The following is a 23,189-nucleotide window of genomic DNA, read 5'->3' as shown; positions in this document are numbered from 1 at the left end:
TTGTACCCAATTGTACCACAAACTTTTCTGTGCGTGTGGCGGTTTTTGGAAACAATCATTTGTTGTCTGCTCCATGAATTTCCATGAATGAACTTTTGAATACACCAAGTGTTTATTTACGTAGAATCTATACTATGACCATTATACCAGAAAAGTTTGCGAGGCTAATGGTGCGTCTACATCTTGCTCCTTGGACTGCTCCTAGTGCTGCTGCGATTATTTCCGTCGTGACACGCTGCCCTACTCGCGTAGGTAGGACTGCCATATTTTTTAAGAAATACTCTTTCTTGCCAAATTTTTTCAAGAAATAGTATTTCTTAAAAAATATGGCAGTTCTTACAAAAATAATCATATAATTAGTACTTTAGGAAAAAATATAGGAGGTATACATTTAGTTTTCGCTGATTAATTTTAATGTGACTATGAGTACATACATTCTGATACTATTTCCTATAATATACATCAAGAAGACATATATTATATTTCAGGTGAGCTCTTTTTGAAAACATTGACATGAAACGAAATTAGGAGATGATTACAATTTCTGGATTATTGATGATATCTTGATCTATAGTCTCTTTGGTGCGAAATTATTTATTGTATAATTATTTATCATTTATTTATTTATTTGTATATATATTTTAAGTTTGTAAATAGATAGATACATTACTAGTAAAAAAAAATAAATAAATAAATTATTTATCTACAATATATAGTACATTTGACGAAATTTTAATACAATACTATATATATAGTATTGTATTAAAATTTCGAAAATATTTTCGAACCAGTGACAAAAGAGTAGCACGACCTGCCCTGCCCACTTCCCTCACGAGTATGTGGCCGAGCGGTAATGAATAAAAGAGCGGTGCTATGTTCGCTTCGGTGTTGCTATCCCATAAATGGTATCTAGTTACATGGGATATTTGACTACCAATGTTATTAAACCAAAGTATTAAATTATACCTGGGAAAAAAGCAACTGAACTAATTCGAATCTGCAAAAAAATGTAAGATGAAATATGTTACAAATTTCGTACCCTTATGCTATACTGGCGCCGCTCTAGGGAGTTAGTAATACGAAATAGAAAAAGTTAGTTTTTTCCTTACCTTTCATTATTTTTCTTACAGTTTAGCGTACAATTTTTAATAAACATGGAATAGTTCTCATTCCTTTCCATACTAATTGAATATTCAATTTTACATCTAACTTAGATGCTTTTTAATCGATGATCATCTTTTTTGTTTTGTCTGATCATCCGTTAAGAAGCATTATAAAGGTACTCATTGCGGTGAAGTTTTTAAAGAATATTATAAATATTTTTGACGAATCTATCTTATGCATTGATTAATTAAGAGAAACGATTATGATTGATGAGAGAAATAATCTATGCACCCCTTTGGCTGTATGCTCTTAACTATCTTTGTATACTATTGCAAAATTTGATTTGACAATAGTCAAAAATATTGCTGAAGTCGTGTGAAATGCACAACATTGCTTAAAAAAATAAGATAAATGTATTTAGAACGAATTTAGTGTTCATTGTTGTAACAAATTAAGTTTTTGAGTTGTTGTTATTGAATAATTTTGTTTTAAACGTTTTAATATCTGTTCCGAGAATAGCGCGCGCATTCCTGTTGGATTTATTTCAAGATGGCGCCAAGCGTGTTTATTATAGATAGACGCGGTGCAATTGTGTCGAGTATGGCTAAAAATAGAGAAGTTTGCTTAGCCTAGTTGCATAAATTGTGATAAAATGTCAAATACAGTGATTACTAACTATACGGACCTCAACGGACCGTCATCAAAAACTGATAGTTCTGTTGTTGTTATTGTAAACAAGGATGGATCTCTTTCTGTGGACCAAAAACTACTGGGGACCCTCATGGGTAAGTCGTTTTAAAGATATTTTATAATTCTCATTGTAAATTTATAAACCACCGACTAATTCTTTACATTTGTTATACTTGTAAAAATATTTTTGACGCATTGCCTGTTTTATCAGTTATCTTAATAACATTGATAAGAGTTTATATCGGCTTGCGATTGCCTTACAGTCAGGTTTCAGTTTGCTAGAAGGGAGCATATTCATGAAACATCCGTACCATTATTGAACCTACTTGGTCATATCCTAGCTCACATTAGCGGCTAGTTTTTGGCAATCTAATGTACAAAGAAATGTTCCAGGACTTCGTTCAGTACAGTTCGATATACTATATTGTAACTGCAAATCTTTTTTAATAGTGTATTATACCATCAGTATCATAAACATAGCCAATTGCTGTAACAAAATTAATGTATCAACAAATTAGCAAAATCGGCACGATTACGATTCTTACGGCGCCAAAATTTGAATGCGGATCCTTATAGATCTCGACGAGACAAGACGAAAAGTAAGAATAAAATTTTTTGATATCTCGCTTAGTTTTCGAGATATCGATATTTAAAAATCGAAAAATAAAAAAAAATATATTCTTTTAATGATGTATTTCGATAGATTTTTGGAAAAGAAAACGAAAACAAAGAATAATTTTTTTCGATATCTTGCTTAGTTTTCAAGATATTAATAAATACATTATTAAAAATGTTGGAATTTTATTAAAAAAAATTTTTGAAGATATATTTTATCCTTTATTATGATTATCACTATTATTATGATAATAATAATAATAATAAAACTCGAAGGTCATAAACAAAATCACGAACCGCAAGCTCGACTTGGCCTCCGGAAAGGACGAGGCAAGTAGGTCCTAGTTTATGTTATGTCTGTGTTTATAATTGTGTTTATTATATAATAACAAATTGTCCCAACCAAAGAAAAAAAAAAAAAAAGAAAAAAAAAAAAACTAACTGTTCCACCCATTATAAAAAAAAAAAAGAATAAAAAAAAACCAACAAAAAAGGTCCTGTTGTAAGTAGTAAGTAAAATAAGGTTTTCTGTGCAGCCTCCACTGCCATCACCGCATGAAACTGGGTCGTGCCATTACCAGGTTAAGTGCGGTGGTGACAGTGAAGGCTCATAGTGGAGCTATCAACTATTTTGTCTAAGAGTAAGAATATGACAAAATAAACTTAGCATAAAAAAAGGCACGGACGATCAGTCTGTGGAGAGTAGTTTTATTATAAAAAAAAAAAAAAAAAAACCTAACCTAACCAATACCAACTCAAATTTCAATCACCTTTAACTTCGTTGTCCCTTGCCCGATTTCTAATTATTTTATACCATCATACTCGTCTCAACGATACCTTTTCGCACATACTACTTCCGTTTCTCTCCGTTTTCTAAATTTTTAAATATAATTTTCTCCATTTTTCAAAAATCAATTTTTGGTTTTTCTCATTTTCCTCCGCCGTCTCTTAACGAATTCTCTTCATTTTTCTTCTACCGTATTCTGCACGTCCTCCCCTATCCGGAGATACCAGTCGCACCCGTTTCCGCCGCGCCGTTCCTCGGCAATTTCACTTTTAAAACGCAAAAAATCGAAATTTTCCAATAATTTTTGAGTATCGATATCTCGAAAACTAAGCGAGATATCAAAATAATTTATTCTTACTTTTCGTCTTGTCTCATCGAAATCTATACGGAACCGCATTCAAATCTTGGCGCCGTAAGAACCGTAATCCCCCCGCAAAATCAGATTACCAAGGACAAAATTCAAAGCTTTCTTATATTCACTTTATCGCTTGCTGAGGTGAGAAAAAGATGAAGTTGAATGTATAAAAACTAGTAATTGTAAATTATTTTTAAACTACCAACTCGCACTATCAACATGCAGTAATATTAATGTAATGACTTACCATTCTCTAAACACTAAATAACGGCCGTGTAATCGTTTTAAAATAAAATACCCATGCCTCAATTGTATGCATTCCATATTAGTTTCAAAATAAACATTAACTTCATGTTACTTTCTAAATTCTGCTATTAATTGCTTTAATCAATACTATTTTCAGTCTTTTTCAATCATATTACTGATGAACCAATGTTATAAACCTTTGACTTACATATAGGACAATTAGTTTAAATAAAAGAGAAAATATTGAGATCTGTAGAGTGAACATTGCCAATATTTTCTAACAAAAGTGTTCATACTGCTTCATACCGTTTCTGATTGTTTAATATTTTATGTATATTTCTTAACAACTTATTATAATGAAATGGTCATGATTTACCTCCTCATATCTGGTTTGTTGCTAAGTACCCAGATGAAGGAGCTTTATTCTGTGTTAATTTTTAAACACTGTTTCTAAAAATGAAAACTAGCAAAATCAATTTATTGCCTCCAGAACACCCTGCATACTAAATGTCAATAAAATATGCAAGAATTGCTCATTTAAAAGTATTAGATATATAGTTCAATGTCTTTGGCTTAAAATTGTATATGAAATATTTCAGGGAGTGATGGATCTCAAACTGCTGGTATCAGTGTTGTGCGTGTTGGACATGAAGGGAAACCCGATGATGCTACAGATTCTGAAAATGAAGATGATAAGGTGCCTCATGTCACACTTTCAGTGGACAGTTACTTTGATGAACCAAATAGCATTATTAAGTATGGTAAGTAACTTATTAGTAAGTTTTGGTATACCACACTGTAATTAAGTACTGTTAACCAGTTGTTTTTATTCATATATATATCCATATACTAGTTAAATATAATTATTATTACAAAAATAAGACTAACGTAAAAATATTAAAACCAAATCGCCAAAAGCACAAATTATTTGCTATTGGGGCTATATATGAAATAACTGTATGGTTATAAAATGAAATACAAATGGTTTATTATCAGTTATATTTAACATAATCATCCTGGCAATCATCGTCACATGTCAAGTAGAGAGAGCACCTGAGTGGTCTAGGTCTGACGTCATAGGTTTCTTATGATATTAAACACAGATAGCCTATATAAGATGTAAGCTTAATAAGTCTAGTTTATTACTGAATAAATAAAGTTAAAAAGTAGTATAACAAATTTACATTTTTCCCATTTTAATAAAAAATCACACTGATTTAATTTGCATATGTTACAGATAGTGGTGCTGAAATGTTACAGTCATTACGAATTGAGACTAGGGAAAATAGCCTAGTTGGATTTCACAATGACCATTGCTACACACCACTCAAATCTCCAAGCGAGACTATATCACAAGTCAGCGACACATACAAAGTTTCAAATGACCCTATTATTGAAATTGTCCATAATCCACAAACAAAACCACTTTCGAATTCGAAAAAGATTACTATCTTAGAACAACAAATTATACCCAAAGGCAAAAAGATTGTTATAAATCCCTCAGATGCTGCCTTAATACTTAAAGGAAATGCTTTAAATAAAACATTACCTGTTATAACTAAATCTAAACATGTTGCTGAAGTGGAGAAAAAACCTGAGATTGAATCAAGGGTTGAAGATAATACAGAGTCATCTTCAGTATGTTCATCGGGTGACAGCATGGCTGACAGAGATTCTGATTCTGACTACAAAGATGTTAAAGACAAATCAAATACTCCAAAATTGCGAAAGACAAGGATGAAACCTCGCATATTGAAAGCTGTTCAACCTGCTAAAACTGCGAAGCTAGAACCACGCATTTTGTCTAGATTAAAGCCTGCCAAAAATATTATACGAAAGGAAAGTAAAGACCGTATTTTGAATAAGGTTTTAACATTAGAGAGAACACAGCTAGATTCAGAACCTTCAACTCCTAAAGAAAACCAACTTACAAATGCAGAAGTCCCTACTACACCTACACCAAACAATGAACTGAGTAAAATTGTGACAAAGCCAGTACAGAAAGTTATTAAGAAGGAGAAAAGGACTCCTGCTCATGTGTCCGCATTACTCTCTGATATGACTTCTCTATTCTCTACACCTGATGTAATCAGAAGAGTCTCTACTGACAACAAGACCCCATCCAAAACTGAAAAGGAACTTAGCAACAGTAATAAGAAAGCTGTCAGTGTGCCTGTTAATAATAAAGGCAATGATGTAAATGAAGAAAGTATATTACAAGAGGTATTAAAATCTCCAGAGAATGCAGAGAGAGTTAAAAACAAAATAGCAACAAGAACATATCCAAAGCAGAAGGAAAAAACCGTTATTCCCATTGATAAATCTGTAAAAGGTTATGATCAAATACCACAAATTGATGATGCTAGTTTGGCACAAATACTTCAAGATACAGTCACACCATCTGCTAAATCGCAACCAAGCATTTCTACAGCCAGTGTAATTAATAGTCCTGGACTAGCAGGACCATTGTCACCCACGTTAGATTTACTTGGAGGTTTACAGCCAGAGGAAGATGGCCTCACTGAAGATTTACTAATGCATGTAGCGCAACTGGTGGAAAGTTCAGAAAATTTACAGGAAGTTATTGATAAGCAAGTGTTGGGAAAAGTCGACACAACACATGTCAAAGCTCAGATTGCCTCACCATATCAACAACAACAAGAAATGCATCTTCCGATGCAGTCTCAACAACAAATGCAGCAACCAGTCCACACTCCAACCAGTGTGTATAATCATAATGCTGCAAAGTCGGGGAAATGTGTGCCAGTAAGGAAAGATCCTATAGAGATAGTAAGACGCGATGGTCGTGTTATTACTCTACCACCGATCGAAGCCCCGGCGACGAGGGCGTCGAAACGTAAAAACCAAGTGGACACATCTATCCCGGGAGACACTGCTATATCTACACCTCCATTAACCCATTCGTCCTCTACTCCGGAACCTGTTGTGCAGCCTGTATCAAGACAATATACTAATAAGAAATTAACAAATAAAAAGCAAGAACAACAGCCATTACCAGTGCCTGTCGTTGAAAAAATGTCAGCTGAATCTCAAGAAAGCTGGAATTCGGAAGATGATCCTAATAGGTAAGATCCTAATAATATTATGCACTAAAATGATCTATATGGAAATATATAATTAATTTGTCAATATCGTTATTAGTTGGAACAACTATTATATACAATTTTGTGCGTGGTTTCTATCAAGTTTCTAAATGAGAAACAAAAGCTCATTCATTAAATATGTAGGATACCCTAAGAAATATTTATAGAAAAAATAAATAAAACTGCTGTGACATATTTCAAACCTTTGGCATTGTCAAACATCTTGTTGCCTTTTAAATTCGCGTAGTCTTCACCAAAAATGTGAATTGCGTTTATGATAATGAAGGAAAAGAAGTATGTTCAACAAGACATAAAGAATAGGAGAAAAGTATAAGGATCTTTTTACTATGGAGTAATGTTTGTGTTTTAGGTTGTGGTGTATATGTAAGCAGCCACACAATAATCGATTTATGATATGCTGCGATGGGTGTGAAGACTGGTTCCACGGGAAATGCGTCAACATCACTAAGGCCATGGGCCAGCAGATGGAAGAGCAGGGCATAGAATGGAGATGTCCTAATTGTAAAAATGAGAAAAATAAAAATTTGAACAAGGTTAGTGATCATATTTTGTTGGCATGGCATTTTATGGAAAAATATATTTTTTATTTAACCAAATAATGGCAATTTATTCACTTCAAACAAATCATTGTTGCTACAACAAATTATTGGTGGCTCATTTGAGCTAACTTGTGTAAGCTTTTGTAATTAATAGAATAAAATATATTTTCGGATCTAATTAAAATTAACTCGTGTCCATATTGTCATGGGCAACACTGCAACTGAACTTTCTATGAACTTCTAGAGCTCAATGGTACAAAATGCCATTGAAGTTGTGACCCCACCACCTGTTACAAAGGATGTCTCATCGAAGACCATTTGCATAGTGTGCAAGAAGCCTGCGAGGGCTAGTAGCATTTATTGCAGTGATGCCTGCATATTGAAGCATGCACAGGATTCCTTGAGTAGCCAAATAATGCCCTCTAAAGTGGACAATGTTGGTGGAAAAACTGATAAACCACATTCTGAATCTAGGGTATGTTTATATTTTACTTTAAAATTACTAACGTCATGACATGTGTCTCAAAGTTTAATTCAGCTCAAAACTCACAAAGATAACTTATGTAAAAAAATTATAATTATTTAACAATTTAAAGTTAGTTGCTTTGAGATGCTTAAAATGCAAGTCGATTTTTTTGTGTTAAAATTAACGTTTGTTAATTCTTTTTACGTTACTTTCTTACTTATTTTCATATTTATGATGTTAGAAAGAAATATAAAAGTTACAAAAATATTTTTAAAATTTTAGGTTATAGTGTATGAACGTAAAACTGGTAGGTTGCTGGCGGGTCCCAATGCACCTACCGCAGACAATTTAAAAGGTTGGCTACAAAAGCACCCGACATTTGAGGTCGTGAGGCCGGGTACACTAAGCGCCATTAAACCAAACCTGGCCAGAAAGAAAGCATCAACCGAGCCAAATAAAATTCAAACTACTCTGAATTTTGCAAGAATACCCCGAAAATCGAATGAACAGATGGTTACGCCATTAAGTAAGAGCATATCGGAGCCTAAGGAGAAATCGACAAAACCTCTATTATCACCGAAGGAGGAAGTGAAGATGACGCCGCAGCCAAAAACACCCGCGACGCCGAAATCACAAATGTTTAAATTTCTAGAGACTCCAAAAGCCAGTACCAGTAGAACTATGAGTGAGCCCAAGAAACCAGCGAGGTCAGCCAACAGGTCTCAGTCTGGCAGTGAAAGGGTGAGTACTTTATATGTTTTAATACAATTTATCTATGAAAATGTCTTCATTAGAAATGACCTTACAAAATAATAAACAACTTACACCTGTCTTTATATTTTTTTGAGTCTTTGATGCATAAAAAATCATAATAGCCTACTTACATACATTTTTTTTATATAATAAAGTATGTAAGCAAACATGCGACCACAGGATGTTCACTGACTAACGGTCACTGTCGCCCAGCCCAAAAATTCTACTTGATTTAGATCACTCATGCGTTACAATCCCTAAAAACTGAGATGGAATACCTTAAAAAATTGACTCTGTACTATACACAAAGTGCTACAATGCTTTTGTATAGCAAAAATAGGTGTGGAAGCAATGTCAAAGAGTTGTACCACCTTCAACACTATATTGCAAATATTTTGATTTCTGTAACTAATTTTTTTACAGAAACATTTATAATACTAACATTTATAATTTGTATTTCAATCACGCATAATGACTGCGACTTATTGTTACGAGGTACTAAGTCTGGTCATAAATTCTAATTTTGATTTTTGTATGATCAAAAACTTCCATAGTGTTATCAGCTTACTCACTTATTTATGAGTTCGGAGATGACATAAGTGACTTTGTTTTAAATTGAGCACTATATGTTGATGTTAACGTTTATTTTCACGTTAGTGTCGTAAAACAAGGATATAATTTAAGCGCTGAGTTTTGTGTACATTAACATTTAACCGCAGCGTTTCGGTTAGTAATGTTCGTTCTTATAAATCACTGCCGGGTCTAGTCGCCGCGTTAGTTATATTCATTTAATTATTTGAGGTACGTATTTTTTAATACAAAATAGCTGATGTGTATACGTATATTAATAAAAGAACCCTTTTAACTAATTATTGTAATCTGATATTAGTGCATTATTTAATTATATAAAACATATTTTTAAAATAACATATTAAACATTTCATAACAATTATGCTTCGTAAAATAGTTGTATTAATTACTGATTTAATATTCAAGATTTAATTTTTCTTTATATGCGCATATTTTTATTTTATTCACTTGCTTATAATTTCGTACGACACTTATTATTTACCCACATGCACAAAATGTATACCTGTAATGTTTAACAATATCCGTCTAGATTTCTCACCTAATAACAGACATAACCTTGATATGTTTACACTTTGATTAGAATATAGAGTTCGCTTATGGTATCAATATTACATCACAGGCGCCTTCGGCATCTCCGTCGACATCACGAAGAAAAGATTCACACGATTCAAAGAGCAGAATGAGTTCCATCGATCCAATTAGAGACAATGTGAGGAAAGGTCTCCAAGAACAAATGAGCACACGCATGGCTGAAAGTGATGGGCCGAAGTTCACAGAGGACGAAATACAACAGTTTGCTTACGATACGGAAAACGAATTGCACGAATTGTTCAGCAGAGACGTAGGAATGAAGTACAAAGCCAAATATAGATCTCTCATGTTCAATATCAAGGATCGGAAAAATCTCACGCTCTGGGAAAAAATATGTGATCGGTCAATAACACCTAAGCAATTGGTAAGTAAACATTTGTTACATGAAAAATATACCCGTTAATTATAATTAATTGTGAACTATTAAGTTTAGTATAATTTTACCATGTAAATTTTTCAGGTCCGACTTTCACCAGAAGAATTAGCAAGTCAGGAATTGGCTCAATGGCGAGATAAAGAAGCCAAACATCAACTGGAACTCATAAAGAAATCTGAGTTAGACCTTCTTGCTGCGAGTAAAACTTATGTCCTTAAAACACATAAAGGAGAAGAGGTATTTATCATCTTAATAATCAATAATAAACATTTTAATAAATGTGATGTAAAATGATTGTAAATTAACTATATCACTTTTTTTCAGGTAATGGAAAACAAAGAATCTGTTTCAACAGAATTAGACCCCAATGTGCCTGTAGAAGATGTCGTGACCGCTTTAAATGATGCCGTAGCGGAAGAATCTACAAATAATGTGGACACGTATGTCGTAATCTTTATTTATCACCTGGTAAATAATTTTTAACTGCTAATTTTAACATCGCCACTTTTTATATTGCAGATCAGACAATAAAACTGAAATATCAAGTAAGAAATCAAGTAGCAGAAAGAAGGACAAGGATTCTCGACATTCAAAGAAAGGAGAGTCCAAACGATATCACGAAAAGAGGATTAAGTCGCGGTCCAGGCGAAAATCCGAATTAAAAGAGAGGAATGACCCAGATGAATCTTCCCTCCGTAAATCAAGGAAAAAGAAGTCGACCAGAACAAGGTCAGAGTCGAAAAATAGATCCAAGAAAGAGTCTCCAAAAGAGAAGTCAGTTTCAAGAGATCGGTCAAGACACAGGTCTAGGTCACGAGTGAAGTCGAAGAGATACTCAAAAGAACATTCCAGATCAAATTCCCGTGCAAGAGACCGCTCGCGCTCTAACGAGAGATTGAAACGACGTTCCCGGTCTAAAGACAATGTGAAACGAAGTCGGAGATCCCGTTCGAAAAACCGATCGTCTACGGAAGAAAAAACCAAGCACCGTTCAAGATCACAGGATGCGGTTTCAAGTAAAAATAAAAATGAGTAAGTATTATTACAAACATAAAACTTAAAGCTATTATAAGTGTGGCAACAATTTAATTTATTTTTTAATTGAGTTTAATTCGTGATGTGGAGCACATTTTGCAAATGTAAATATAATGCAATCTTGTAGTGGTTGTTCATACGAAGCTTGTGTTTTTCCATAGTATTTATATTTTTACCCTATTTTACAGTTCCACAGATTCTGATTCGGTAGAACGGCCGAAATCGGCAACATTAAAAGAAGTACATCCGGAGTATGACCCCCATGAGCCCATGATAACGTCAGCTTTGTCAGAGGAAGACTTGAGAAAGTCAAGAGAGGACGTTTACGACGAAAGTTACAAAAACGAGGCCAGCGACTTTGGGGACGGCGGGTACGAGCCGTCGAAGTCATTTTCTATCGACACTAACGTCATATTACCTCCAACGCCGTATATTAATAAACAAGACAAAGCGTCGGGTCAGTATAACTTGAACGAATTATCTAATAATTCATGTTATGTGTGCAATAACAATTTAATTTGATGTATCATATTGACAGAAGCAGAGAGTGATCAAGAGCCAACAAGTACAGTAGACAATTCGACGGCAACAGTTTGGAATGGCTGCATTAACATGGTGGATGTCGCGCGATTTTATGTTGCTGCACATGAAGTATGTATGATTTTTTTAGTTACACACTACTATATTGAGTATCTAATTAATTTATATCTGTTATCAGGTTTCAGGCAATGCAGTTGATTTGGAAGAGGATCTCAGTACAGAATTAGACATTGTAGGGAGGATAAATCCAGAGACAGTTTGGGACTACATTAACAAGATGCGGCGAGCGAGTAATAAAGATATCGTCGTTTTGAGATTACAAGCCGCTAACGACGAGGAAATGATGCAGTATATAGCTCTCTACAGCTACCTAAGTAGTCGGAACAGGTTTGTAATAGAATGGTGTAAAGATACTTATTATAGAAGACAAAATATACCTTAGTCTTAAAAATTATTATTTATTGACTCATAATATATGTGCAATTTAACGTAATTCTAGATTGGGTGTAGTTAAAGTGACGAATACGGCGACAGTAAAAGATTTCTACATAGTCCCTCTGCCAGCGAACACAGCGTTGCCGGCAGTGCTGCTGCCCTTCGACGGGCCCGGCCTCGGCGACGTGAAGACACATCTACTCGTTGCCATTATCATTAGGCAGAGAAAGAAACGCGCTGGACCGCCCATACCTAAAGATATTATCCCAGCAAAGGTTAGTTAACGACGATTTATAAATACATGTAAATAAAATGAAGTAATGAAACCATCCTTTGATTTTTATTCGTCTTCATATTATACGAGACAAGCCCGTATGAATAAGAAAGCATTATAATAGGTACTGCATATATTCATATGAATCATTTTGCATGCATTTCATGTCAATATGTTTATTCCTTTATCATGCATCACAATATAAAATCACTTCTTTTTATAAGTTGCATAATTCATTAAGCATTGCATAGTAGAATACGATAAACTTGGAAGCTAAAAATATATTTCCTATGTACTGTAGTGTTTGCATGGAAAGACCTTTAACCTACACATCAACTGAATAAAGTGGTAGATAGTAAAATAAAAATATTTATTTGTAACGTTCATTATTTTCCCTATCCTTTAATTCCTGTTCCTGAAAAATTAAACATAGTTAAAAACAACCTGACCGTCAGAAATTGAAAGATTGCCCTAAAATGTTTTTAGTTTATCTTCAATATTTTCCGTTATATACCTTAAGTTCATTTTTTTACTTACCAGACTCGATAACCTGCTGTAGAAAAATATGGTCCTATATATCCTTTTCTAAAGTATCCAGTACAGAAAAATTGTAACATTCATTTCGATTTATTTGTGATGAATATCACTACTTTTACAAACTTAAAAAATATTTGCGTAGAATTTTCCTTTGTTTGGTGTCAGTTAAATATCACTGGTTATCTTTTATAATGTTAAAAGAAAAAAAAACACTTTCCGAGAGTTTATGAAAAGAAAGCTTCCTAATCCTAACCTAAGATGCCATCGTAAATTATAACGCATGCGTATTAGTAGGGCGCACCGTTCGTAATTCCCGCCACAAATATGAACTTAGAAGCATACACTTCTACGATATACGATACTGTAACTTGAGAATGTAATAAGGACGTGTGTGAATGTGTGATCGGATGATAAATAAAATGTATGTAAGATACTTAGTGTGCATTGTGTCATCATATATAGTAAAAATGTATCTTGTTTACACAAAAAAAAAACCCTTTAGGGGTTTGTTATAGGATATGACAAATTATTTCCCTATATTTTTATTTTTAAGTCAAAACACCATAATAGTTGTTAAAAGCACTAAGTTTGTCACAAACAGGTTTAGTCACGGTTATTTATATGTTTTACAACTTCATAATAAATATAAAACAGGAATTCTACTTGAAGTATATCATTGCTATATTAAGTCTCAATTGACATCTTATAAAGTAAGTTCTCTTTACCGTTGCTATACGGTGGAATTGGCGAGATGGTGGTGTCGCTATTTGAACCACTAAAACTGGTGCTATATTTTACTGATAATTAAGTTAAGGAGGTATAACTCTTTAACTTCACTTGTGTGGACCCGCCGCTTAATTGTCTTTCTTATATTTATTTTTGCTTTAAGTTTTGAATGATTGCTACAATTTAGATTTCAAGGGTAGCAGCATGTGTGCGATAAACTTCAGGTAGAACATCTGTTCAATATGGGTTATTTAAAAATGCATCTGCCATTGGCCAATTATACCCGTTATTAATAATCAAACTTAACTTTAATATTTTATTCTATGCTATAATTGTAAAATTCCCAACATTGGAAGGCAAAAATGGGTTAAGATTGGTTATTTCTAACGGGCGTTAAATAGGGTACTTTTTTATAGGTTTTCGATGTCCACTTGCTGTTATAGAAGTTGTAGATTTTATGAGGCTGCTAGAACCAGAGTGGCCTAACTGCATTTTAATAATTTTTGACCTATCTGTATTTTCGTAATTTAAAAGTGTTGTATAGTCCGCGTATAACTGCTAGTTCACTCTGAATATAGAAATGAATCGCCATAGTAAATTTATGACTACACCTCGCGACAACTTTAGAGCGGACTATGCACTTTTACTTTTCTCCATATTGTAAATCGTTTTTTGTAGTTAGGCTACTCTGGTTCTAAGGTAATTTGTCCACCGCACCGTCACCGAGCCGGTAGTGCCGGTACAGAGAACGAGATTACAGTGGAGCGTCGATTATCCGAACGTCGCTCAACCGAACGACCGCTTATCCGAACATAGTACGCGCGGGTCAATCCTCTCACCACCGCCCGCCCGCGCGTCAGTTTTCGCACACTTGTCGCGACTTGTTCACTTCGTTATTGTACGTCCTAGTAACTGCTAGTCGTAACTGTAGTAGTAACTGCTAGTAGCGAAATTTTAGACCTCATGACTAATAAGGATGACGCCACCACTAGCACCACATCAACTGCAAGTTCAGATAATGAAGATGAAAACATAGTTAGTGCTTCTGAAGCGTTTACTTGCTTAGATATTGCCTTGCGCTGGTTTGAAACACAGGCCGAGAGCGACCAGTATCAAATATCTGTTCTCAAAAAAGTACGTGATCTAGCCTCTCGTAAGCGGGTAGGCTTGCTTCGGCAGACGAAGATTCAAGATTTTTTTAAGCGTTAATTTTAATTAGTAAACACTAGTTTGACTACAAAATTGTCTGCACTTTTTTTTGTTTATTTCCTATTTGTCATTAAAGATATTCATAAATGTAAATTATATGGTTTTCATTTAACTGTACGTAAATTTGTATGACTGAATCAATATATGTGTACATTAGTTCGATTATCCGAAAATACCGGTTTTCCGAACACCCACGTCCCCCAATTAGTTCGGATAATCGACGCTCTACTGTATTTCAGGCCGATTTTTAATATGTCGTCACGGCGATAGTTTGTCCACCGCGGCCGATATCAGCGATTTATTTTGTTGCAGCTGTCACGCGTGTGACTGCAGTGTATGAACAAGTTCCAATGTGTTTTATATTGCCGGCCCGTCATAATCCCGATTCAGCGGTCACGCCGATCTACTCGAAATATCGGCGGCCGGTATGACGGTGCTCGGGTGACGGACGTGCGGTGGACAAGCGGCTATAGGAAATGTATGTTCTATAATAATAGCTACTTCGGCGCCGTCATTAATTATCGGTATCGGCTCTGTGACGGTGGCGGTGGACAAACAGCGTAACAGCCTCTTATTATATTGTTTATGTTCAGGTGGCACGCGAGTCCCGCAAGCGGTCGTACACGCCGCCGCTGGCGGGGCGCTCGCCGGGCGGCGCGTCCCCACGGCGCCGCGCGCTGCCGCTGCCCGCCACGTACTCCTCGCCGGCGCTCTCTACGTCAGTCAAGGATAAAATTGCAGCTTCGCTGGGTACGTTCATATTTTATGTTAACAATATTATAATCGTCAGTGTGCCTGTTAGCACTCTTTAAACATCTGACTTGACAATTAGCAGTCCTTTTCATAATATGTTTTAACCAAAATGATTACAATTTTAACTTTATGATTCAGTTAATTAAAATATAGTAACGGAAAATTGCTGGATAAACAGAAAATCAATATTAACGAATTATTGACGTCGACAATGGAAAGTATATGATGAACAGTAGAAACAATGGATAAATAAATGAACCTACACATTCTAGGCGAGCTACTTTAATCTTTACAGTCACCCGAACTTCAATACTATCCATCTGTTCGTTTCAATACTAGCAATAACTTATTACGACTTGTTACATGAAATTATGCGCTTATACAGGGTGAATTTTTAAAACGGGCCTTCAGGGCCAAATCCGAAACTATAAGTATTAGCGAAAAATGCTGAAAGGAGTTACGAGGCCGATTTTGATAAAAACTAAAACTGCATCGTTACTTTTTTAAAATAACTTTTTCCCTAGCCGGGAATCGAACGAGTTCATTTTGAAAAAAAATGCACCCTCTATGTTATTCCACTATCTGATAGTGTTGCTTATAAGGATAAAATTTGGAAAGTAATGATAAATGACAAACTAAAGGAAAAGCCTCAATTTTAAGAAAATACATATTTTTTCATATTAACTTGGCAGTTAAGTTCCCGCCATTCATCATTTTAAACATTTCGTGTATTAACATTTTTTTTGGCTCAATGTTTCTAGTCATTCGAAATTGACGTTTTGTTTCCCAATAATTTATATTTTTATGTCCGACTTAGCTAAGGTTATTTTTAGGACCATTAAAATAGATTTACTTGTTATGGGCGGCGTTTCGTTTAATACAGATGTAAAGTTGACAATTTGCGAGAATTACTTTTTAGAGTCAAATTCGAGTGATTACTAAAAAAAGAGATATAGAAAATCATATTTAACGTTGAAACGAAGTTGAAAAACAACACACAATAATAATTTACTATTTAATCAGTTATCTATTTTCATTAAAAAATAAATCCCAAAAACGGCGGTAACTTATTTGCCAAACTATTACTTTCTCATACTAAGCCGTATGTCATAGTAATAACATCGAATAATTAGTTGATTAACCAACAAATTCTTCAATGGTATGACTTATGTCTGTTTCTAAAGAATTATACATAAATCATTTGTTATGTATAATCCTTAAGGATTAGTATGCCAATGTATGGAAAAATACGTATTTTCTTCAAAATTTTCCTTTTCCTTTAATTTGTCACATAACATTACTTCCCAGAATTTGATCCTTATAAGCGACACTATCAGATAGTGAAATAATATAGAGGTGTCATTTTTTTCAAAATGAACTCGTTCGATTCCCGGCTAAGGAAAAAAATATTTTAAAAAACTAATGATGCAGTTTTCGTTTTTATCAAAATCGGCCTCGTAACTCCTTTCAGCATTTTTCGCTAATCCTTATACTTTCGGATTTGGCCCTGAAGGCCCGTTTTAAAAATTCACCCTGTATAGTATTTTCATTAATCATTGCTGCTATAGTGTAGAAATATTAGCGATGATACTGTCAAACTCTCGAGTGATCCGTCTATCACTTTTTGATTGACTTTACAGCTGCCGCCGACGAGGACGAGGCGTACAGTCCCGGGTCTTCGAGTAGCGGCGGCAGTATCCCCGCCACCGCGACTGGCGTTCCCAACTCTAACGTGCTGAGGAGCAAGATGGAGGAACTCAACCGACAAATTGAAGAACAGAAACAGCAAATACTTAAAATGGCGCAAGCTGACTCGTCTATGGGAGAGGTATTAATTTATTGTTGTTTAGCTTGAGTTTACATGGCAAGAGTGTATATTGAAAATACGTAAGTAAAGACGTTTTAAAAATAATGTCAACTAAGATCAGAGTCTCGCATGCATTGCACAGATTTGCAGTTTCTCTCTTTTGCACTGCAACAATAAGTAACTTTGAATTTTATGCATACAGTCATGAGTATGTACTATTTTTGTCATGAAGTCTCATCAAAATTCATCAGTTTCCAAAACTAAGCCATTCAGACAAAAATTTATATATAAAAATCTGCATATGTATGAGTAAAATTTAGTACTGCTTGGAAATGTCAGACGGTTTTTAATTTGTGTAGTTAAGGGTATGACATTATCATTTTTTTTTTGTTTAGGATGAAGCATACTCTCCTTCGAGGCCTATGACTCCGCCGCCGCCGATGGTCCCGTTGGCGGACATCGCCCTTCCATCGAATTTACAAGAAATACTAGCCACCATCAAGCAGCGCTCTGAGAAACCTGCCGCAGACGTCGATATGCGGCAATTGCCTTAACTTGCATTTCCGAATGTTCTCACAATATTCTTAACCTTTAACGTTTCAAACATACAATGTATTGAAATGTATTGTGTTTAGACTGATTATTATTCTATTCAAAAATCTATACTTCAGTACACTAGCTATCGTGGACTACTTACATATTCTATAATTTTCCATGTACCCCTTTTATCGTCGAGCACCACAAATGTAGAGATATGTTTTAATTATAATTGTTAAAGAGAAATATTGCTTTTAGACATTGTACAAGAGAAGAGCGAATTTGTGTGCAATAGTATATTATCTTGTATTTTATAGCATTTTGGGCACTTTACTGCCTCGGGTTTACGCCCGGACGCGGCCACTCGCATACATGAAATAAATAGCCACTCGCGGTCCGTATGTGTATAAAATGTTAAAATGCAAATGGCACACGTACGGGCTTAAACCCGCGCAACAGGAAAAGAGCCCTTATTATATAGTTTTGTAGTTTAGTTGATAGTTCATTATTAATTGTTCAAATTTAAACTAAATGATAACATGTCATTGGAAAAATTGAGTTATATGTAACTTATACATATAAAGTTTCGGATATTCATATTTGAATAGTTTTAGGCAATGTATAAAAGATATTCTAAAATTTTATTATTAGAGAATCAGTTCACTTTTTCTCAATGAATTATCATTGTAAGAGTAATGTTTACTTGTTTACAACTAAGAAATGACAAATAAAACTATAAACAAATTGCTTGTTTTATATATTATCATCATCATAGAGAGATCTTTGTTTGTATCGTTTTTCTTTCATAATATTTGGTAGTATATTGCGATACTTTTTATAATTCTTAGTTATTTCATCTTTCAAATAAGGATTCTTTAATTTCTTTTCCATTGCTGCTATCTTTGTACTCATTAATTTCCTTCTAGGAACGTGACGTAATGCGTATTCCCAATCACCAGTCGCCTTTAAGTCCAACAAGATAGAAATCATGTGGTTAACATTTAAGTTTTTCTTTGATCCTGGACCCCATTCTAAATATCTGTCAAGAGGTAATTTGCCCATCTTCAGTCCATCACGTTTAGCTTTTGCCAATGATAAAGGTTCATTATTTATCTGCAATGAAAATCGAAAATTTATATTTCGTATTAAAAAATGTTTGGACATGACAATGGTTAAAATCAGTTGTAGACAAATACCTTATCAACCATGCATCCTATAATATAAACAGCATCATGATCATAATTTGTTATTTCTTCTCTGCAATGTGGTGTGAGATACACTAATTTGTCTTTCGGAAACATATCTAAATAACTTTTACTGTGGATATTCAAAGGACACCATGGTTCATCAATTAATGGAATGTTTTTATGGACTTGTCTCATGAAAGGTCCTTCTAGATTAACATTACACAGATGAACATCAAATGGATCTTTATGTATCCTATTATCCCCAAACAATAGAGTTACTTGCACAGCTGCATTTACTATTTCCCGCCGCACCATGTGTTCTTCATATGAACAGTCTATAATCAGTGGCTGCCCATACCTCATTGATTGAAGACTTCTGAAATGTATTAATTAACATTAAAAATATGCACTAATCTAATTACACATGTTTGTTTAAGAAACATATTCTTAGCACATATTACATGTTCGCAAATACCATAATTATATAAATTGTTTATTTCCCTTTTTCACATTTCTTGTTATTCATTTTCTTACAAAACCAGATAAAAATGTAAATAAAAAAAACATGAACACAAACCTGTAATTATCAAAATTATTTATTGACTGGTCTCGAATGCGCAAGAATAATGACTGGTGTTTTAACCCATACAATAAATCATCAGGGTACTCCCTAGTATCCTCTGGTTCACTGTTTTCATATTCTTGTCTTTTAGTCTCCTTCTTCGCCTGTTAAATGGATGTATTTAATATATAAATATAGGTGGATATTACTATTCTAAATGGTAATTGTATGGATGTTAAACAAGATTTAAATTGGTTACTACAAGCATTACAGTAAATTTTGTTTTACAAAAAAGTTTAATTAATAAAATACAAACCTTTCTATTCTCCTTTGCTTTTTCTGTTTTAAATAGGAATAATAGATAGTGGTTTCTTTGATTTCTGCTTGGCAATTCCAATAGTTGCTCCCATTGGTCTTTTTTCAGTGTATTGGGAGCTGGTCGACCATCTTGACGCATCACTTCAACTTCTAGCATTAATACCCGCAACTTTTTCTCCAGCTCTGCATTACCTTTGCTCAACTCCTGTACAATTTTTTCTGGAAGATAAGAGTTATCTAAGTTTAAGTTTTTAATATAAGTTATCCAGTGCAGTATGCAATAAATTTTCGAGTCAAAAACTAAATTGTATATTTATGTACATATACAGTAATATTAGTTGCAGAACTTTTAAAGGCTTGGATTCAATAATGGCCACATTTAAGGTTAGAAAAATATAAAGAGGTGAAGTTACCTGTTTCATCTTCATCTATTGAGGTATTGTAAAATCTATTTTGTGTTACAATCTTGTTTGTCGCAGTAATTTTGGCACACCGCGTAGCAGCGCGGTTTTTTGGAAAATGCCGCACATGAGCAAGAAACGATCTTATACAATGCATGTTAAAAGTATTTTACACTGCTATTGAAAGAAGTAGTTTTTTATTGAGGATAGATGTTTAACAGTATTGTTAACTTAGCAGAGAATTAAACCTTAACTAATAATACAAGCTTATGAATAAAATTGTAAAAAAACATTCCAAGAATTATAATTTGAAAGTCAATCAAGTAAATCAACAAATGATTGACACTAGTGACACTTGACATTGACAGTGATAGGAGAAATTCGAGTGTTGCTAGGTCATTCCACACATTCCACAATTCCATTGCTAAAAAGATGACAAATGGAATTAAAAAGCTTATTATTTTATCGTAAGCACTTATTATTTTATCAATTCCACTCCTCTTAAAGTATTTAACCAAATTAAGGCCTAGAACACTGTACGAATGTAGAAAATCCATTACTAACACAAAAAATTGCTTTACGGGATGTTTTATTGTATATTATTTGTGATTTAAATATATATTTATTATTCAAAATCTTTTTTTATTAATAAACTTTATTATAGGCAAATAAATTGTTTTGATGATAATGCTTTATTCATTTTTAATTCTTATTTCATTCTTGGAATTCGTTGGAATTCCTCAATTCCTGGAAAAATATTTTGTATGTAACAACACTATTTTGATAACCAAAACCAATTTTCGTAATCCTTGAAATCGTGAGGGGAAAAGAAAATTATGGCCGTCCCTTATAGTGGTACTATTCGAAGATCTGGGGGTGTTCTTGCAGCAATTGGAAAACAACTCAAATCTGTAAATCTAAAAGCGGCGAAGAGAATAACCGTAACATTTGATCCGTTTAGCGATAACGTTGCGCATACAAGGTACGTTTTTTCGTTTTAATGTTTAAACGCAAGAACTTGTATTAAAAATACCGTGGCGAATGATACACTCAATGCATTAGCAATTTGTATTTTAGCTTTCTAGAAAGTTAATTTATGTGTTATTCAAAATTTTCTTGTTTATTCAACATGTGCCTGTATACTAAAAATAGCAATATTATAAAATATTTATATGTTCTTTCTGCGGTCTGCCCATTAATGTACCATTTATGAATTTGTCATTGAGATTACATTTAATAAATATAGAAATATGTCTCAAATCTTTTGTAATCGAAATGTAGTGTCACCATGGAGTAATATTATGATTCATGAGCAGTAAACATTAGCAAAGTGGATGCATAGTAAATATTACTATTTATCTTAATTCATAAGTAAACAACTCGATTAATTATGCCCTTAGCTTAGTTATCTTACCATTAATGTCATAAATATTAAATCCTCATATAAATATTAGTGTCTTAATTAAAAATGCCATTAACTGTGTAACAATTGTGCTCTGACTCCTTATGGTGCTTGTAGTAAAGCAGAATTTCAAGGGACATTCCGCTATAGTTCATAGAAGTATCAATACATCCATGGTTAACTTGAGCTTGAATTCCAGTTCTTTTTAGATTTGTTGTACTTATTAGACAGCCGTAACCATATATCTGTTAAGTATACCACATTTTATTTCAATCACTAAACTGCTCAGAAATGGCCAATCAGAATTTACAGACTATTTGATATAGTACTGTAGTCACACTCTAACTTTACTTGTGCATCTGAATCACAAATATAATGAAAAGTTTCAGTATGCTAATACTGAAACTAGAATGGCTAAGGTTTAATCAAATTCAAATATTGTCATTGTCATCATCATTCATATGCAAACAATATATCAAAATATTCACTAAACCTATATTAAATTACCTATGACTAAATTTCTTGTATTTTGTCAAAACAGAAATAGTGAGGCATATTCGTTTTATACCATTTTATGTGTAACACATAATGTCTTAATGTTTCAGAAACTTCCTACATTACATAAGTGGACCAAGAATCGGAAGAAGTAACCCTAACTGCTTACTAAAAACTGAAGTAGTGTGTGACCGCAGGGAGCCAACTATTGATATCACATTACTTCCTAATATTGCTGGTAAATATATTTTTAACAATCATTTTAATGACATAACTTATAAAGGGGCTTTAAAACACTCAATGTTCTAGAATATTAAAATTAGACTTAAGAATTGTAACTGTAATTTTAAAATGTTATGTTTTACAGAAAGTATTGATGAAAAAAAGATTGATCCCAGCCTAATGAATATTAAAATTGCAATTATTTTGATATAAGCAAGTACTATTGATATAAACAAGTGCCGAAAATTGGTTTTGGTTATCAAAATAGTGTTGTTACATACAAAATATTTTTCCAGGAATTGAGGAATTCCAACGAATTCCAATTGATTTATCTGAATATTTTGTTTCAGAAACAGCAAAAATTAAAAAGGTTACACTAAAAAGTGGAAATTTGACTGTTTTGGAAATCCTTCAACTATTGAATAAACACGTATCATCACTTGCGCCAGTAGAGGAGGTAGCGGCAACCACAGTAACCAAATTAGAAAAGAAGAAAAAATCTCGAAAGTAA

At 33.7% G+C, this 23,189-nt stretch overlaps 3 protein-coding genes across 5 annotated transcripts; 2 read left to right on the top strand and 1 right to left on the bottom strand.

Moving 5' to 3' along the window:
* The first annotated feature begins 1,446 nt into the window (after positions 1–1,446).
* On the top strand, positions 1,447–18,835 carry pps (protein partner of snf). 3 transcript variants are annotated; one of them, XM_073084770.1, is made up of 17 exons: positions 1,447–1,889; positions 4,397–4,558; positions 5,035–6,883; positions 7,272–7,455; positions 7,706–7,936; positions 8,210–8,668; positions 9,891–10,226; positions 10,323–10,475; positions 10,563–10,678; positions 10,758–11,270; positions 11,462–11,730; positions 11,818–11,924; positions 11,992–12,200; positions 12,313–12,523; positions 15,588–15,744; positions 17,388–17,575; positions 17,950–18,835. In XM_073084770.1, the coding sequence occupies exons 1-17, from the start codon at positions 1,757–1,759 to the stop codon at positions 18,106–18,108; spliced, it is 5,436 nt and encodes a 1,811-aa protein (XP_072940871.1). In that variant the 5' UTR covers positions 1,447–1,756; the 3' UTR covers positions 18,109–18,835. The 3 variants fall into 3 exon arrangements, with proteins under 3 accessions (XP_072940871.1, XP_072940862.1, XP_072940854.1); XM_073084761.1 differs by having other exon boundaries at positions 11,815–11,924; XM_073084753.1 differs by having other exon boundaries at positions 11,812–11,924.
* rswl (tRNA methyltransferase roswell) lies at positions 18,833–20,902 on the bottom strand. The gene is made up of 5 exons (XM_073084779.1): positions 20,572–20,902; positions 20,157–20,377; positions 19,856–20,004; positions 19,288–19,654; positions 18,833–19,204 (listed from the first exon to the last, which is right to left on the bottom strand). Exons 1-5 carry the CDS (start codon positions 20,714–20,716, stop codon positions 18,845–18,847), a joined length of 1,242 nt encoding a protein of 413 aa, XP_072940880.1. The 5' UTR covers positions 20,717–20,902; the 3' UTR covers positions 18,833–18,844.
* A 416-nt stretch (positions 20,903–21,318) lies between these two features.
* On the top strand, positions 21,319–23,189 carry mRpL53 (mitochondrial ribosomal protein L53). The gene is made up of 3 exons (XM_073084722.1): positions 21,319–21,541; positions 22,567–22,694; positions 23,029–23,189. Exons 1-3 carry the CDS (start codon positions 21,396–21,398, stop codon positions 23,187–23,189), a joined length of 435 nt encoding a protein of 144 aa, XP_072940823.1. The 5' UTR covers positions 21,319–21,395.

This window comes from Epargyreus clarus, unplaced genomic scaffold, assembly GCF_041222505.1.
Source record: "Epargyreus clarus isolate Ecla_fem2 unplaced genomic scaffold, WU_Ecla_fem_2.2 ptg000003l, whole genome shotgun sequence".
NCBI classification, from domain to species: domain Eukaryota; kingdom Metazoa; phylum Arthropoda; class Insecta; order Lepidoptera; family Hesperiidae; genus Epargyreus; species Epargyreus clarus.
This window is presented reverse-complemented; position numbering and strand designations above follow the sequence as displayed.

Bases quoted from the DNA above. Each gene is read 5' to 3' on its own strand.
- pps (XM_073084753.1), top strand. From the start codon at position 1,757: ATGTCAAATACAGTGATTACTAACTATACGGACCTCAACGGACCGTCA. The intron at 1,890-4,396 runs GTAAGTCGTTTT...GAAATATTTCAG, and splicing joins ACTACTGGGGACCCTCATGG to GGAGTGATGGATCTCAAACT. The intron at 4,559-5,034 runs GTAAGTAACTTA...CATATGTTACAG, and splicing joins AAATAGCATTATTAAGTATG to ATAGTGGTGCTGAAATGTTA.
- rswl (XM_073084779.1), bottom strand. From the start codon at position 20,716: ATGCATTGTATAAGATCGTTTCTTGCTCATGTGCGGCATTTTCCAAAA. The intron at 19,655-19,855 runs GTTTGTGTTCAT...AATACATTTCAG, and splicing joins AATAATTTTGATAATTACAG to AAGTCTTCAATCAATGAGGT. The intron at 19,205-19,287 runs GTATTTGTCTAC...TTTTCATTGCAG, and splicing joins TAGGATGCATGGTTGATAAG to ATAAATAATGAACCTTTATC.
- mRpL53 (XM_073084722.1), top strand. From the start codon at position 21,396: ATGGCCGTCCCTTATAGTGGTACTATTCGAAGATCTGGGGGTGTTCTT. The intron at 21,542-22,566 runs GTACGTTTTTTC...TTAATGTTTCAG, and splicing joins GATAACGTTGCGCATACAAG to AAACTTCCTACATTACATAA. The intron at 22,695-23,028 runs GTAAATATATTT...ATTTTGTTTCAG, and splicing joins ATTACTTCCTAATATTGCTG to AAACAGCAAAAATTAAAAAG.